The sequence below is a fragment of the Mercenaria mercenaria genome, chromosome 15 (genome assembly GCF_021730395.1).
Source record: "Mercenaria mercenaria strain notata chromosome 15, MADL_Memer_1, whole genome shotgun sequence".
Taxonomy (NCBI): domain Eukaryota; kingdom Metazoa; phylum Mollusca; class Bivalvia; order Venerida; family Veneridae; genus Mercenaria; species Mercenaria mercenaria.
Genome location: NC_069375.1, coordinates 60652721 through 60667383, shown reverse-complemented (window position 1 = coordinate 60667383; position 14663 = coordinate 60652721). Strand labels below are relative to the sequence as shown.

At 33.2% G+C, this 14663-nt stretch overlaps 3 protein-coding genes across 3 annotated transcripts in view; all 3 read left to right on the top strand.

Moving 5' to 3' along the window:
• LOC128549107 (uncharacterized) overlaps positions 1-14663 on the top strand; it is a 463895-nt gene that overhangs the window by 39070 nt on the left and 410162 nt on the right. The gene's annotated exons all lie outside the window — the stretch shown is intronic.
• On the top strand, positions 1319-6037 carry LOC128549110 (uncharacterized). Its single transcript, XM_053525373.1, has 2 exons — positions 1319-3252; positions 5338-6037. Exons 1-2 carry the CDS (start codon positions 2817-2819, stop codon positions 5964-5966), a joined length of 1065 nt encoding a protein of 354 aa, XP_053381348.1. The 5' UTR covers positions 1319-2816; the 3' UTR covers positions 5967-6037.
• Positions 12410-14663, top strand: part of LOC123555994 (uncharacterized) — a 273928-nt gene continuing 271674 nt past the window's right edge. Inside the window, exon 1 of the mRNA XM_053524278.1 lies at positions 12410-12889. Within this exon, the coding sequence (XP_053380253.1) occupies positions 12542-12889 (348 nt within the window). The 5' untranslated portion in view covers positions 12410-12541. The remainder of the gene's footprint in view (positions 12890-14663) is intronic.

The window sequence follows — 14663 nt, the reverse complement described above, 5'->3', positions numbered from 1 at the left end:
CTTCTTAAAAACCACTGGACATATTTACACCAAACTTTACAGAAATGATCCTTGGGTGCCCCCTTTCAAATTTGTTCAAAAATTGAATTCCACACTGAACTCTGGTTGCCATGGTAACCGAAAGGAAATTTTTTTAAAAACCTTCTTGTCCAAAACCGCAGGGCGTAGAGTTTTGATATTTAGCATGTGACATCATCTCATGGCTCTCTATGAAACGTGTTCAAATTATGCCCCTCGGGTTATCATATAATTATTATGCCGCCTAGGGGTTTCCAAGTTTTACATAGACTTATATATGTAGAAAATTTTAAAATCTTCTTGTCATAAACCACCCCACCTAGGCCTTTGATATTTGGTATGTAGTATTGCCTTGCGATCCTCTATTAAGGATGAAATTGTTACTCTGACCTTAAAAGAGGCCCTGCCCCGGGAATCTAAGTGTACATACTTATATAAACTTTAAACGCCTTTTTGTCTGAAACAGCAAGGCCTAGGTTTTTGATATTTGGTATGTTGCATTGACTAGTGGTTTTCTACCAATAGTGTAAAATATCTTTAAATGTTTTCTGCCTTTTTTTGACTTTGAATAAGAAAACGCACCTACTTATTATCACTCAATTCGACTTCAAACACGTTTGACAATTTGCACACTTGAATAAAGATAATATTGAATTACATTCCTTTGAAATACAAGGTTATTGGATCTCTATGTACACGCCCATGATTTGAAACATAGTTACATATGCCTTTTTGTTTGTTGTTTTTTCTTTCGTCATTGCGGAAATGAGCCCTGGATAATAAAATAGTTTGAGGTTTGTATAATAACCTCAATGAATTTAACGCCCTTGGTTGCTATTTTGTTTGAAGGCGCATGCGCTATTAACATTTGACAACCTCTATTTTCCCTCCACTAAGAAAAGCATTCCATCAAAACACACATATTATCATAAAGTAATTACGAATTGTATTCATTTTTGCCACTGTTAAAGAGATCTTAATCGCAGAGTCTATTTTCTAAAATGTTTGTTTAGAGATATAATTAGTTCTTTTTTAACCGACGAGCTGCTTTCATATTTTGACCGTCTACGCCACTCTTAGAAACAAACCTATATTTATAATACACATTATCTAAATTCGGTGCAGATGTAAACAGCGATTATTGTTGTACCAACATATTTGTATTATTCATATTTTTTCTTATTTTTTTTTATGAAATTGCATGGTGCAGTGATTACAAACAAAGTAAAATGCCTGGTTGTATAGAAAGAGTCAGTTCTTGGATCCTACTAGATGAATGTGACATATAAATAAACTTTTATCATTTATAATAAATACATTTTGTACATTATCCTACCATTGCCTACTGTCTTATGTCCGTCCGTCCGTCAACAATTTCTTGTCTGCACGATAGTGGTTTCATTTATGATTTTATTTTAACCAAACTTGCACACAACTTGTATAACCATAAGATCTCGGTTCCTTTCTTGAACTGGCGAGATTCCATAATGGGTTCCAGAGTGATGGCCCCTGAAAGGGCCAGAATTAGCTATTTTGACCTTGTCTGTACAATAGCAGCTTCATTTATGATTTGAATTTAATCAAACTTGCACAAAACTTGTGTCACCATAAGATCTCGGTTCTTTTCTTGAACCGGCCAGATCCCGTAATGGGTTCCAGAGTTATGGCCCCTGAAAGGGCCAAAATTAGCTATTTTGACCTTGTCTGCACAATAGCAGCTTCATTTATGATTTTATTTTAACCAAACTTGCACACAACTTGTATCACCACAAGATCTTGCTTCCTTTCTTCAACTGGCCAGATTCCATCATGGGTTCCAGAATTATGGCCCCTTGAAGGTCCAAAATTGGCTATTTTGGCTTTTGCAGCCATATAGAGACTTCATTTATGGTTTTATTTGATACAAACTTCCAAAATACCTTCAACAACAAGAAATCTTGGATTCCATGACAAATCAGATCCAATCATAGGTTCCAGAGTTATTTTATATCTGATTACCTCCCCTGATTGTAATCAAAATGAATTTATATCAGTAAGTACTTACAGGACTTATTTGAAATTTCATTATTGTTATTAGTTGGACTGAGACAATCAGGGTAGATAACTATGGACTGATTTTATGTCAAATTACCTCCCTTTATTTCAAATTAAAATTGTTATATCTCCATAACTAATGAAGATACTGATCTGAAATTTCATTTATGTCAACATATTTATTTGGCAGATCCTTCTTTTGTCCACTTACAAAATTTTGTTTTTAATTACTTCCCTTTTACGTTACTATAAATAGCTTATTTTTAGTAACTTTTTTTATTATTGGCCGTAGGGAAAACACGAGACCAGTTTTCTGTGGTACAACATGGATGGTACCTCCAATTTTTAGGTGTATTTTAAAATATCTATACCTTGTAAGATTTTTTTTTCTTTTTGGTTAAATTTCTTCCCTTTGTTGTTACTGTCCTTTGGACTTAGATATTTTTTCTGAGGACCTTCTTGTCCTCAAGTGCAATGATAACAGGTGAGCGATATAGGGCCACCATGGCCCTCTAGTTTTTAGATTACCATTATTTGCATAAGCCAGAGATTAACTCCGCCCCTCCATGTAAAAAAAAAACACACTTTAGGCTAGCTCATATTACTCAGGTGTACGATCCAGGGTCATCATGACTCTCTTGTTTATTAATGTTCAGCATCTAAGGATATAAATTATTATAGAAACCTGCTAACCTTTACTTTTGTATTCACAGGTTTGTCAAACAAATTGTCAACCAAGTGATAAAGAATCTTTGTCGTCAGAAATGGAGGTTGGACTGTCCCTAGAAGAAATCTCTACAGAAGATGAGCTTGGAATCTCACTTTGTGAATCGCAATCTAGTATGTCAGATGATGAACAATATTCACCTCAATATCATTTTGGTAACACTTTGTCAGTGATACTTCCTGAGCGAGAACCTGTAGATGAAGTCCCATGTTCTAATGAACTCACAATAGAGTCTAACATTGATTTCGGTCCCTCAAGAGATCGTGAAAAACATTCATCAACTGAAGATGAGCTTGGAATTTCTTTAGAAAGTTCTTCAAGTGACGAACTTGGTATTTCACTGGATGACATGTCAGACTATCCTGATGATTGCTTTAATGCACAGACATCCTTTCAAGCAGCAGATGTGATGGATTACGAAACAGTGAGAGCTAAAATAAGACCACCAAACCATGTCAACCATTTCTTACCATGTAAGACTGAGTTTCATTGCCTTTTTAAACTTTTACAAGTTGTATGGTATACATTTTGTTATAAGTGTTTTGGGGCTGTCTTGGGATTGGAAATTTAGCTTCCTCCTACTCCAAAAATTATGTTTTTCCCAATATTTGACAAAAAGATATCCCCTCAAAATTATTTTGTTTTACATAATTATGTCTACCAATTTGCAAAGCACTTTCATTTGGTAGATCAATATAATTATTTGAGCATATTATATAACACAACACCTGTCTTTGCGTCTGTATGTCTGTCTGTCTGTCTGTCTGTCTGTCTGTCTGTCACAAATCTTGTCCATGCTCTTAGTCAAACATTTCTCATCCAATCTTCACCAAACTTAAACAAAATGTGTTTGACCATTTAAGTCCTTGGCCAAGTTCGTCAGCTATACAAATCGGCCCAGGCACTTTGGAATTATGGCCCTTGAATTACTAAAAATCAGCTTTTTTATGCTTGTCCACACTCCAAGTTGAACATTCACCAAACTTGAACAAAAGTGTTTGACCAAAAGTCCCCGGCCAAGTTTGATAACTAGCCAGATGGGCACAGGCACTTTTGAATTATGGCCCTTGAATTACCAAAACTTGTTTTTTTTACTCCTGTCATGAGGCTCTAAGTCGATCAGATCTCATCCGATCTTTACCAGATTTGAACCAAATGTTTTTTCCAAGTTTATTAACTAGCAAAATCGCCCCAGGCACTTGAGAATTATGGCCCTTGAATTACCCAAAATCAGCCTTTTTACTCTTCAAAGGTATAATTGTACTGAGTAAACAATATATAAAGACCGACTTACTGTTAAGATGATAAGGCAGTTGTGGGAGACAACTGAAATAACAAGTTGCCAGACCAGACTATGTGTTTAATGTCTAAATGTGTTATTGAATGAATAAAGTAGTATGCATTTAGTACTTTAAACATAATAGTTTAGAGTTGAGACAACACTTTCAGCTCATCTGAGCACAAAGTGCTCAGGGAGAGCTATTGTGATAGCTCAATGTCCGGGCTCCATCCGTCCGTCCACACTTTCCTTTAAACAGCATTTCCCCCTAAACCACAAGACCAGTGTTAATGAAACTTTATAGGGATGATCCTTGGATGGTCTTCTTTAAAAAATGTTCAGTCTTGAATTGCATGCAGAACTCTGGTTGCCAGTTTTGGCAACCGAATGGAAGAGCTTTTAAAAATCTTCTTGTCTAAAACTGCAAGGCGTAGAGGGCTTAGCCTCGACATTTGGCATTTGACATCATCTTATGGTCCTCTACCAAGTTTGTTCAAATTATTACCCTGCCCTGGGAGAAAAGAGACCCCGCTCCAGGCTCCCAAGTTTTGCATAGACTTTTATAGGAAAAAACTTTAAAAATCTTTTTGCCTGAAACTGCAAGGCCTAGGCTTTTGATATTTACTATGTTGCATTGCCTAGTGGTCCTCTACCAAAATTGTTCAAATTATGCCCCTTAGTTGAAAAGAGGCCCCACCCAGGGTGTCCCAAGTTTTACATCTGTATAGACTTATGATATAGAGGGGGAAAAAATAAAAAAATCTTCTTGTCTGAAGTTCAAGGCCTAGGCCTTTGATATAAATTTGGTATGTATCATTGCCAAGTTGATTTCTAACAAGATTGTACGAATTATGCCTCTGGTGTGAAAAGAGGCCCCGCCATGACGGTCACTTGTTATCTGAATTATATAGGAAAAAATACTAAAAAAAGTATCAGATCTTATTTCCAAGAGTGTTTAAGAAATAATATGTCTATTTAGTGATTTGTCGCTGAATAAATCATTGTTTGGAGTTCAGATGCAAAGGAATTAATTATCACGAGGGTGAAATTGATGAAATTTTGGTCAAGTTCAACTATGGTTCATTTTGGGTAAAAAACTAGGCCACCAAATCAAATTAAAGAATAACAAGACTTAGTGTGTACATGCAATATTCATTAAATTTGATCAAGCTGTTCTCAGGTGAGCGACATAGGACCATTTGGCCATATTGTTAAAATAATGGTTTTAGTGATTCAAACATTGATATATTTAAAATTATATACATCTTTTTTTTTTCAGCTGAAGTAAGCAGTGGGAAAAGGATGAAAAGCAAAGCATTAAGTCTCCTCAGTATTAAAAGTGCTCTTAGTGAAAAATGTTTATGTGGTAAACAATGTATTAAAAAGGTGACTTTTAAGAGTGTACGAGAACTAAGACAGTCATTTTGGACAAACTCTAGAACGGTACGGATGCAACTGCTCAAATACTACATATCACATTCCACAACTTCTGGGAAATTTAAATATATTCCTATTTCTTCCAATTTGCAAGTTTGTTCTAAAGCATTTCTGATAATATACAGAGTGAACAAAAATACTTTTTCACGTGCTATTGACATGGACAGACGTGATGTAGCTTCATTACCTGGTAAAAAACCAAGAGATTCTAGTGAAAAAACACTAATTTTGATAAATTGGCTAGAAGACTATGGTACATATCACGGAGACAGAATGCCTGATTCTGGAGATGTTCTATTGCCATACAGAACAAAAAAGACCTCATTGTTTGAAAAGTATAAACTGGAAAGTGCCCAGTGGTCCTATCAAGCAGTTAGCAGAACACAGTTCTACAAAACATGGGATACCTATTTCCCTCATATGAAAATAAAAAAGGTAAAAATGAATTGCAAATATTGCAATCTTAAGTAGCTTTAGAACTTTTTAATATTTTAAGTTAATATACATAAATCTCTGACAAAACTTTATCATTAATTAATCTGACTACAGACTAGATAATCTTCTTAATTTTTTAAAATCATTTCTCTTACATATATGGCCTGGTGCACAGTAAAGTGCCCAATTGGGTTAGCATCTAAGTCAAAAAATAAAGATTTTACTTTGCCTTGAAAAATACCTTTTTTCTACACTTCAACATGTTGTGCACAAGGATCAGTACCCAAATAGATAACTTTTTGAGAATTTTTTTCAAAAATGTGGATTTAAGTTGCCATGTCGGGTTGGGGACGGACATTACACTGTCATTCAAATTAGATTCCTACTGTAAATGTTTTATGCAAAACCACTTCTTTTATGTGTATTTTCTAATAGTTTGAGGTCACAGATAAAGAAAATATAAGCCTTAACTCTTTGCTTTTCCATTTTTTAAAAAAAAATAGCTAATTTCTTTGAAATTACGATTATTTTCTGTTAATTGTAAAATTCACTTTAATATAAAATTTGGAAAATGGAACATTTACAGCAGGAAAACACCTTTAAAGCAATTAATTAATACAAACAACAAAGTAGAAACATAAATACTCTTATTTATATTACATTTAAGCAGAAAATATCATAAATAAATAGTGCCAGAAACGGGGGACGGACATTACATAAAATGACTGGTTCAGCTTTTATAACTACTTTGGAACATAAATTACTCTGAAATTCAAATTTCTTAACTAAGGAAACATTTGTGTCATTTTAATAGGTAATATGTCTATAAATATAATAAATGTTTTTACTAAATTATAAAGGAAATTCATTTCAGACATTCATTCAAATAGCAGTTAAAAAGCGAGCAAGATTGAAGTATTTCATTTTTACTAATTTTCAAAAAGTATTCTGCTAATATTAAGCAGTATTTGTCAAAATCAGCTTTACAATCAATTCTTTACTGCATATTATCATATATATGCAAGTACTGTTCTGTTTCAAAGAAAAAAAACATACATGCAGTACATGCATTCCCATAAAAATAATCCATATCTAACAACCTTCCAGTAGAATACAAGCATATTAAATGTAGATGACCATAACATTACTGTATCAGTTTAGCTTTCTATCAGTGCTGTGTTAATGGTACAAAAAGAAATAATGATAACATAATAATGTTCTGTCTATGATTGAAAAAATATAACACTTCAGCACATTGTTTTTTTTTTGTATACTTGTTTGTATACTTTTACCAGTCTTTTATTTTTCATGGTTTAATTTAATATAATACTTTTTTTTTAAAGGGGGAAGTCCTTGGCAAAAAAGGCAAAATATATCCTTACTAGGGGTTTTAATTTTATACAATACACTGGATTATAATACTTACATCAAAGAGTGTTGTTTTAGGTAAAGATTCCATAATGATCAATTAAGATCCAGTTTAGGGGTTTTATGGTCCCTTGTATATTGGCACCCTGTTGAGAAAGTGTGATTTTGTGATCTTCTATGGCCACCTGTGTTTTATGGCATGTTGTTGCCATCTCAATAGGTCACTAATTAATTATGTTGTTTTAATGATTTTGATGCATCTTATGACCCTTTATTGTGTTGATGAAAATATGAGAAAATATAAAAGATAAGAAATATACAGTAGGGCACTAGGGGAGGGGAATCAAGTGTTTAAACAGTATGGTAGCATTTCAAAACGTTTTTGTAATTACTAAGGGACAAAAGGGGGGAATAGTTTTCTGGATATGATGTTAAAACCTATAAATTACAACACTATAAATTTCAAGAAGACAGAAGACTAAAACTCTACTTACTTTTTTCAACATGTAGTTTTAGTACAAAAATGTAATGTCTGTCCCCCAACACTTTAAATGTGCTTATAGATAATGTTTGGCAAAGTGTTACTTTATAGATATACTCATTAGTCTTTTTTCATGTTTTTTCATGAGTTCTTTATATGAAAGTAAAATTCATGTATGAAACTGATTCATTTTGCTGAAGATTTCAACAAATTTTGACATTTTTTTACACACACTGTGTCACAAAATGTCACAAAATAATGTACTTTACTGATTTTAAATGCATTTTTTTTAAAAGATTCAGTTCTTATTGGTAAATCAGAAATAAAAGGAATTGAATTTGATAGAAAATAACAATATATATACAACATTTAAAATCAATGATAAGTGGGGACGGACATTACGGGGACGGACATTACATATAACTTTTACACTTTTGTCAATATCTAAAAAACTGCTTGATGGATTTCAACAAATTTTGGAAATGTTACTCATGTCATCATATGTAATAAAAATGTGCTGCAAATTTCTAGTTTTATAACACTTAATAAAGTTTATGGTAGGGGGACGGACATTACGGATTTTTTGTCACAAACTAACTTTTGATGAGATATTCGGCTATATTTGTTTATAGACTTGATGTACAGAAATGATACTTTGACTATTTCAACTTACATATTTTTCAAACTTTCCAAGGCCATCCCACATGTTCTAGCACCAAAAGATACTACTTTTTTCTTCACTTTTTTAAGTATAGCATTTTCAGATTTCTAGGGCGTTACATCCATACAACTTTGGTTCAAACCATGATTCTCAGAACAAGAAATATAGAAGAACATGATGTTATATATCAAATGAAAGCAAAGATATTTTTCTTTCACAAAATTTAATAGTGAAGATGTAAAAAAGAACAGAATTTCTGTGAGACAGCTTACAAAAATGATGAAATTTTAGATGCTAACCCGTTACATGCAAAAATGGCTAATTTTTGCCTACTTAAACTTGTCGCACTACTTTATTTCTAAATTTTCATGATAAATGTTCACCTCCACATCTACATCTGTATCATACCTTATTTATAAACTTTATTTCATAGTTCTTTCATGTACTGTTTGAAAGATGGGGCTATGTACATGATTTTTTGCTGAATTGGGCACTTTACTGTGCACCAGGCAATATATTCTGGCCAATCTTTCCTGACTGATTATCCAGTGTTTTGAGAAGACAAGGGACATAATTATACAAAATTTGAATAGCCTCAGGAGTTATCTCATGTGAACAAAACACATTGTCTGAACACGGACTACATTCTCACAAGACTCTACAAGATGTGTGAGATAGTAAGAATTTTAAAGATTTACATGATCCTCGAATATGGGAGTTTGGCATATAGTCACCACTTTGTCGTCTGTCTGTTTCTATCTGTCCAAGCTTACATTTGCATACTTAGGTGGCTGTAAGAACAAAAGGTTACTGTGCTGTGACCACTTGCCGCCAGCAGGCTTAGGGTTAAACAACATCCAAAGATATGAAAGCGATAATCATCCAATTCAAAATGTTCAAGTTACGTTAAAGTTTAGGTCTAGAGAAGATTTTATACAGAATGTCCCAAATATTTTATATCCATATAACGTTGTAAAAATTGTGCAAGTTAAACAGCTATACATTATATTCTATAGATAGATGGGAACTAAAACATTGCTAACTTTGGTTTAAAAATAAATATATCACCGCAGTTTTTATGATTTGTGGTGAATATTAATTTGACATTGACGGATCGATGAGTACCATGAGTGACACTATAATATTACGCACGCTTGTTGGTTCCTTTCTTACAGACAAAGCTATATAATGGCACACAGGGCACAACTTGAAAACAAGAAATACAGGAACTGGGTGAGGGCAGGTCTTGGTATAAAATACGTAAAAGAAGGCTTGGAACCGTTCTGTGACCACCTTGTTAACCAACAGCATGTTGCTATCTTAGATAAAGTAAAACGGAAACACAATCTCTCGACAGTGTCATGTGGACTTTGTGATGTACACACACTCCAGCCTGACCATGTCCGAAGTAAAACTAGGCAGTGTCCTCTTGGTCAAATGCACTGCAACTGCCAACATCCCCGCGGGAAAATTCCTTGTCCAAACAAGGTATGTGGTGCTATCTATGATGAAATTATTCAACTCCATGCTTCAACCCCTCCATCGCCATACTGGAGAAACACCGATGCACAGCAGTGGTGTACTGAACCGTGGGCTGTCGCAAAATGTTTCATAAATGCTCCGGGATATGAACAGAAGATAAGAGCAGTTGAGTTTGACTGTCCTGGCTTGTTGCATGTTTTGCTTAACAACCAAGATTTTCAGCAACACATCAAGTGCGCAGTAACTGGTACAGATGTTTTCTCAAGGGTAAATAGTAATTTTTCTTTTTCTTATATTTTTATATTTCTTGTTTTATGCAATTTCCACAACTATTGGTTTATGATAACCGTGCGGCATTAAGTTAAAAAGCTTTTAAATAATACTGTTATGATTCTTAAATGAATAAAGAACTTCTTTAACTTTCCATTATTGCCTCATGAACTTTACAGTGTTGTTTATGCAATAAGGGATAACTCACTAACGACCAGCCTAAGTAAGGGTTCTAGATAATCTGTTGCGTACAGCGTGCCTCACACATAATACTTTCTGTTCATGCAGCGTCGCGTATCTATGTGTATACGATTTATATTTACAGGTACGCATGTCTAGAAACGATATATTTCATTCTAATAGCATGGAACTAGAAGACTCTGAGGTTAATAGTCATATAGATGATATGATAGAACTGTTGGAAGATGACACAGAAATTAAACACAGACAAGAATCCAAAGCTGCGGTCAAAAAATTGCAAGAGGTAAAACAACTTGTTCTTGTCTCAATGCATGCAACACTTTTCTTATTGTATAAATTTTCAAGGAAACACACTAGATAGAAAAGTGTTGTAAAAATTTTGGTTGATGTAATGGATTCCCATTAAGCTTTTCAATATTATACACGTTGTTAAATAAACGTTCCTATTGTTAGAATATAGGTAGAGGTGATCAAACTCGCTTGGTCCAATATGAGAAAATCAGGGTTAGTACGAAAAAGCCAGGTTGATGCGGAATTCAAGCATTTCAAGAATTCCAGCATTTTTAGCTAAAAGAGAAGGCCATGTCGCTCACGTTGACTTTTATAGTTGCCAAATTTCGTTTACATTAGAATTAATTTAAGCCACTTAAAATAGTTGTCAGGTGAACTCGTAAACATATAACATTGTGGCTAATCTTTGCTTAAATTGTATTGATTGAATTCTAGTAAAGTTGAATAATAACATTGTCATAAAGCATTTGATTTTACACTGGCCTCAAACCATGTCAATAGCAGCAACCTTCGGCAAATATCAAGGCCAATTTGAAATCAGTTTACTAATATCATTATTATAACTTAGTAGTTATCCATTTGCAAATACCGGGTATCTGACAACACGTATTTCGAGAACAATTCGAGAACAACTGTTTTATCAATATTCTTTCTATAGAATCATTCTAATGACCTTTTTAAACATTGGTGAAAGTCAGGAACATTCAAATCAAAAGGTTATGCTTTTTTTTCAAGCATTATTAAATACGCATTGATGTTGTTTGAGTAAGAAATAAAAAAATACTTAGATATACAATCAGCTCAATATGAATTCTATAACAGAAATGAAATTTAGGCATTTCTTGCGTAATCAAAACAAACAACTTAAACATACGTTTTATGTTAAAATTCCTTCTACTGTATCATTGTTCTGTAGAGTTTCATGTATTTGTTTATGAAACTAATATTGTATATTACAAGTCAATAATAACAAATTGTCAAACTTTTATCGCCACCTAATGTATTTAGTGTTTTTTTTTTTGTTTTGTTTTTGGTGTACCTGTACTGACCTGTTCTCCGCAACTAACTGCCAGCTTCCCCACATGAATTATCAGAGGTGATGGACGAATGATTTCAGACATAATGTCTTTTATCAATTCGTCACAGAGATAATACATCCCGCCCTTGGATTGAACTCGCGGCGGCCCCGCGATTAGTAGACCAATGCTCTTCCTGCTGAGCTAAGCTGGCGAGTTTATGTATTTAGTAGTGGCAGTCAATATAACAAACGTGAAATATTGTACATTCTTAGTGTGCTCTCTACATTGCAAGTTTTTTCCAGATATATGCAGGTCATATCAGCAAAAACATCATTATTATGCACACATATTATCTAATTAATAACAGAAACTGATTTCTTATTTGACATGTGTTTGAAATCACAACGGTAAAACAATAACTCATGGTCGTCAGAAAGATTCGAAATTATTTGTCTTTTACAATAATCGTATCTCTCTTATAACAGAATAGCTTATTTCTATGCGTATGCGCTTTTAGAACATTTGATCTTTTTACACAGTTCGTTCGATTTTTACAGCTAAAGCAGGAATATTTCATTATATCAACTACAGACGAGGCTGAAATCCGCCGCGTTGCCATGGCTGCAATCAAAGAAAAGGAAAAAGAGTTTGAACAGACGATAGTAGATGCAGGAAATAAAATTAGGACTACAGCTGACGAAGGAAAACACAATATTGAGGGGAAAGGTTTAGTCATTAAATCTGAACTTGAGCAGACAGGACAGACAATAACAAAAGAATTAGTGATGAAAGAAGCAGAATTTGAACAGACGGGACAGAAAGTAAAAATGATTTGGTGATGAAAGAAGCAGAATTTGAGCAGACAGGACAGAAAATAAGAAATGATTTGGTTACGAAGGAAGCCGAACTCAAACAGACAGGTCAGAAAGTAATAAAAGAATTGGTGATGAAAGGAGCAGATCTCGAGCAGACAGGACAGAAAATAAGACAGGAATTGGTGATAAAAGAAGCAGAACTCCAGCAGACAGGACAGCAAATTAAAAAGGAATTGTTGAATACAGAAAATGAGTCAAAAACGAAAATTGAACAGAAAGGAATTGAGATCGAAAAGCAGCTGACAAGAAAAGAGGATGAAGCGAAAGAAAAAATAGAGCAGAAACTTGAAGAATCAAAGCAGCAGTTAGAGGTACGATTCCATTTAAACGAAAATACCCGTCTCAATCTGTATTTGAACTATTTCTGTTTAATTAGAATAAAATAGCTACTGACAAAAAATATTTGTTTCCATTATATGTATACGAAATACAAACATTTGTTTCTGTAAAAAGTAAAGAAAATACAGCGAAATCGATATTTATTAAAACATTGAAAGACAGTCATTATGTAAGTATATCTAGAAACCGTCATCTGTATTTTCATGGAAAGATCCTACTGTAGACATTTGAAATTTGCAGTTGCTATCTATCTTTAAAAATAAGTTTTAGAATAACTTTGAAAAATAATATAAATTCTCTTGCTTGTAACACAGTAGGTCCTTTGTTTGATATGCAGAGAGACCAGAAATTCAGTTTAGAAATCGTTACAGCTATATGTTACGTAAACGAACCAAACAACCAATATTGGTGCCTTGTTGAAGATGCTGGACATTTTCTTGTAAAATGTCCAAATGCTTAATGATGAATTCATCAGTTTAGAAAGACTATTGTTCTGTCTACATGATAATTCCTATTCCTTTATATCTGGGTGAAAATTCATTCTTGCAAGCGTGTTGTTTGCTTTTCTATGGTGTTAACATAATAAAATAAGCTACCTTTAAACTAAGGATAACGGGACTTTTTAAATTATCTAATACAGAGTCACAGAAGAACAATCGAAGAGTCAATGACGAGTACCGCTGAGAGTAGAAATGAATCCGTGACTAGCGAGGAAAAAACAGGTAATTTCTTTCCGAATTTTAAAACGGCGTCGTTTTAAATCGTTTTAAAAATATTTTGTGCTATCCTAAATCATTTTATGATATCCTTTACTTCCATTTGTGATATCCATTTATGTATTTTGTTACATCTTAAAATATGATGTAGTTAATGATATCAATTATAGAAATCAGTAGTTCAAACGCAATATTAAATATCGTTATTGATTTTGGATATCAATTATCTTTTTGATGAATTCTCGAAAATTTGATATCCATGGTTTATTTAATATCATTAGATGATATTTTAAGATTAATCAAGGGATAGCACAAAATCGATTTATTCATGATATCCTTAATTTTACTTTTATCATCTTAATTGTCATTTTTTGATATCCAAAGTTAATCCATGGATATTATGAAACAGAGTTAAAGATATCATAATATTAAGATAGGGATATCATTTACCGTTTTTAAAATATCTAGTTATCAAACATTGTCCATAAATCATTCGTGTCTACAAATACCCTTAGTGATATAAGATATAATTTACAATATCATGATATAATAATGGTATCGTGTAATATCCATAAATGAGATTATTAATATCACCATTTGTGATATTCGTAAATAAATAAGGAAATACATAAATGTATTTAGAATATCACAAAACAGTGAGCATAATGTTGAATAAAATTGAAAAGGCTTCAGATAGTTTGTTCAAAAACTGCTATTTCTTTTCTTCAGTATTTTTCTTTCTGTAGATTGCACTTCAAGTAATTTTGCTCTGCGCCATCATGATCTCTCTTGCCACTGAAGCATGCGATGCACGAACCGAAATGTGTTTTTTATATTACATTTAAGGGTGAAAGTTAAAAACATGTTAGAGCTTTGGAAGTGTCTCCTCTAAGTCATAATGGCAGACTAATTTTCAAAGATTCATTACACGGCGTCAAGTTGTAACGAATCGCTTGCTTTTACAATGCACATTCACATGTTTCGTTAAAAGGCTTCATATTGGGATGAATGACATCAATTTTTTATACAT

Bases quoted from the DNA above. Each gene is read 5' to 3' on its own strand.
- LOC128549110 (XM_053525373.1), top strand. From the start codon at position 2,817: ATGGAGGTTGGACTGTCCCTAGAAGAAATCTCTACAGAAGATGAGCTT. The intron at 3,253-5,337 runs GTAAGACTGAGT...TTTTTTTTTCAG, and splicing joins TGTCAACCATTTCTTACCAT to CTGAAGTAAGCAGTGGGAAA.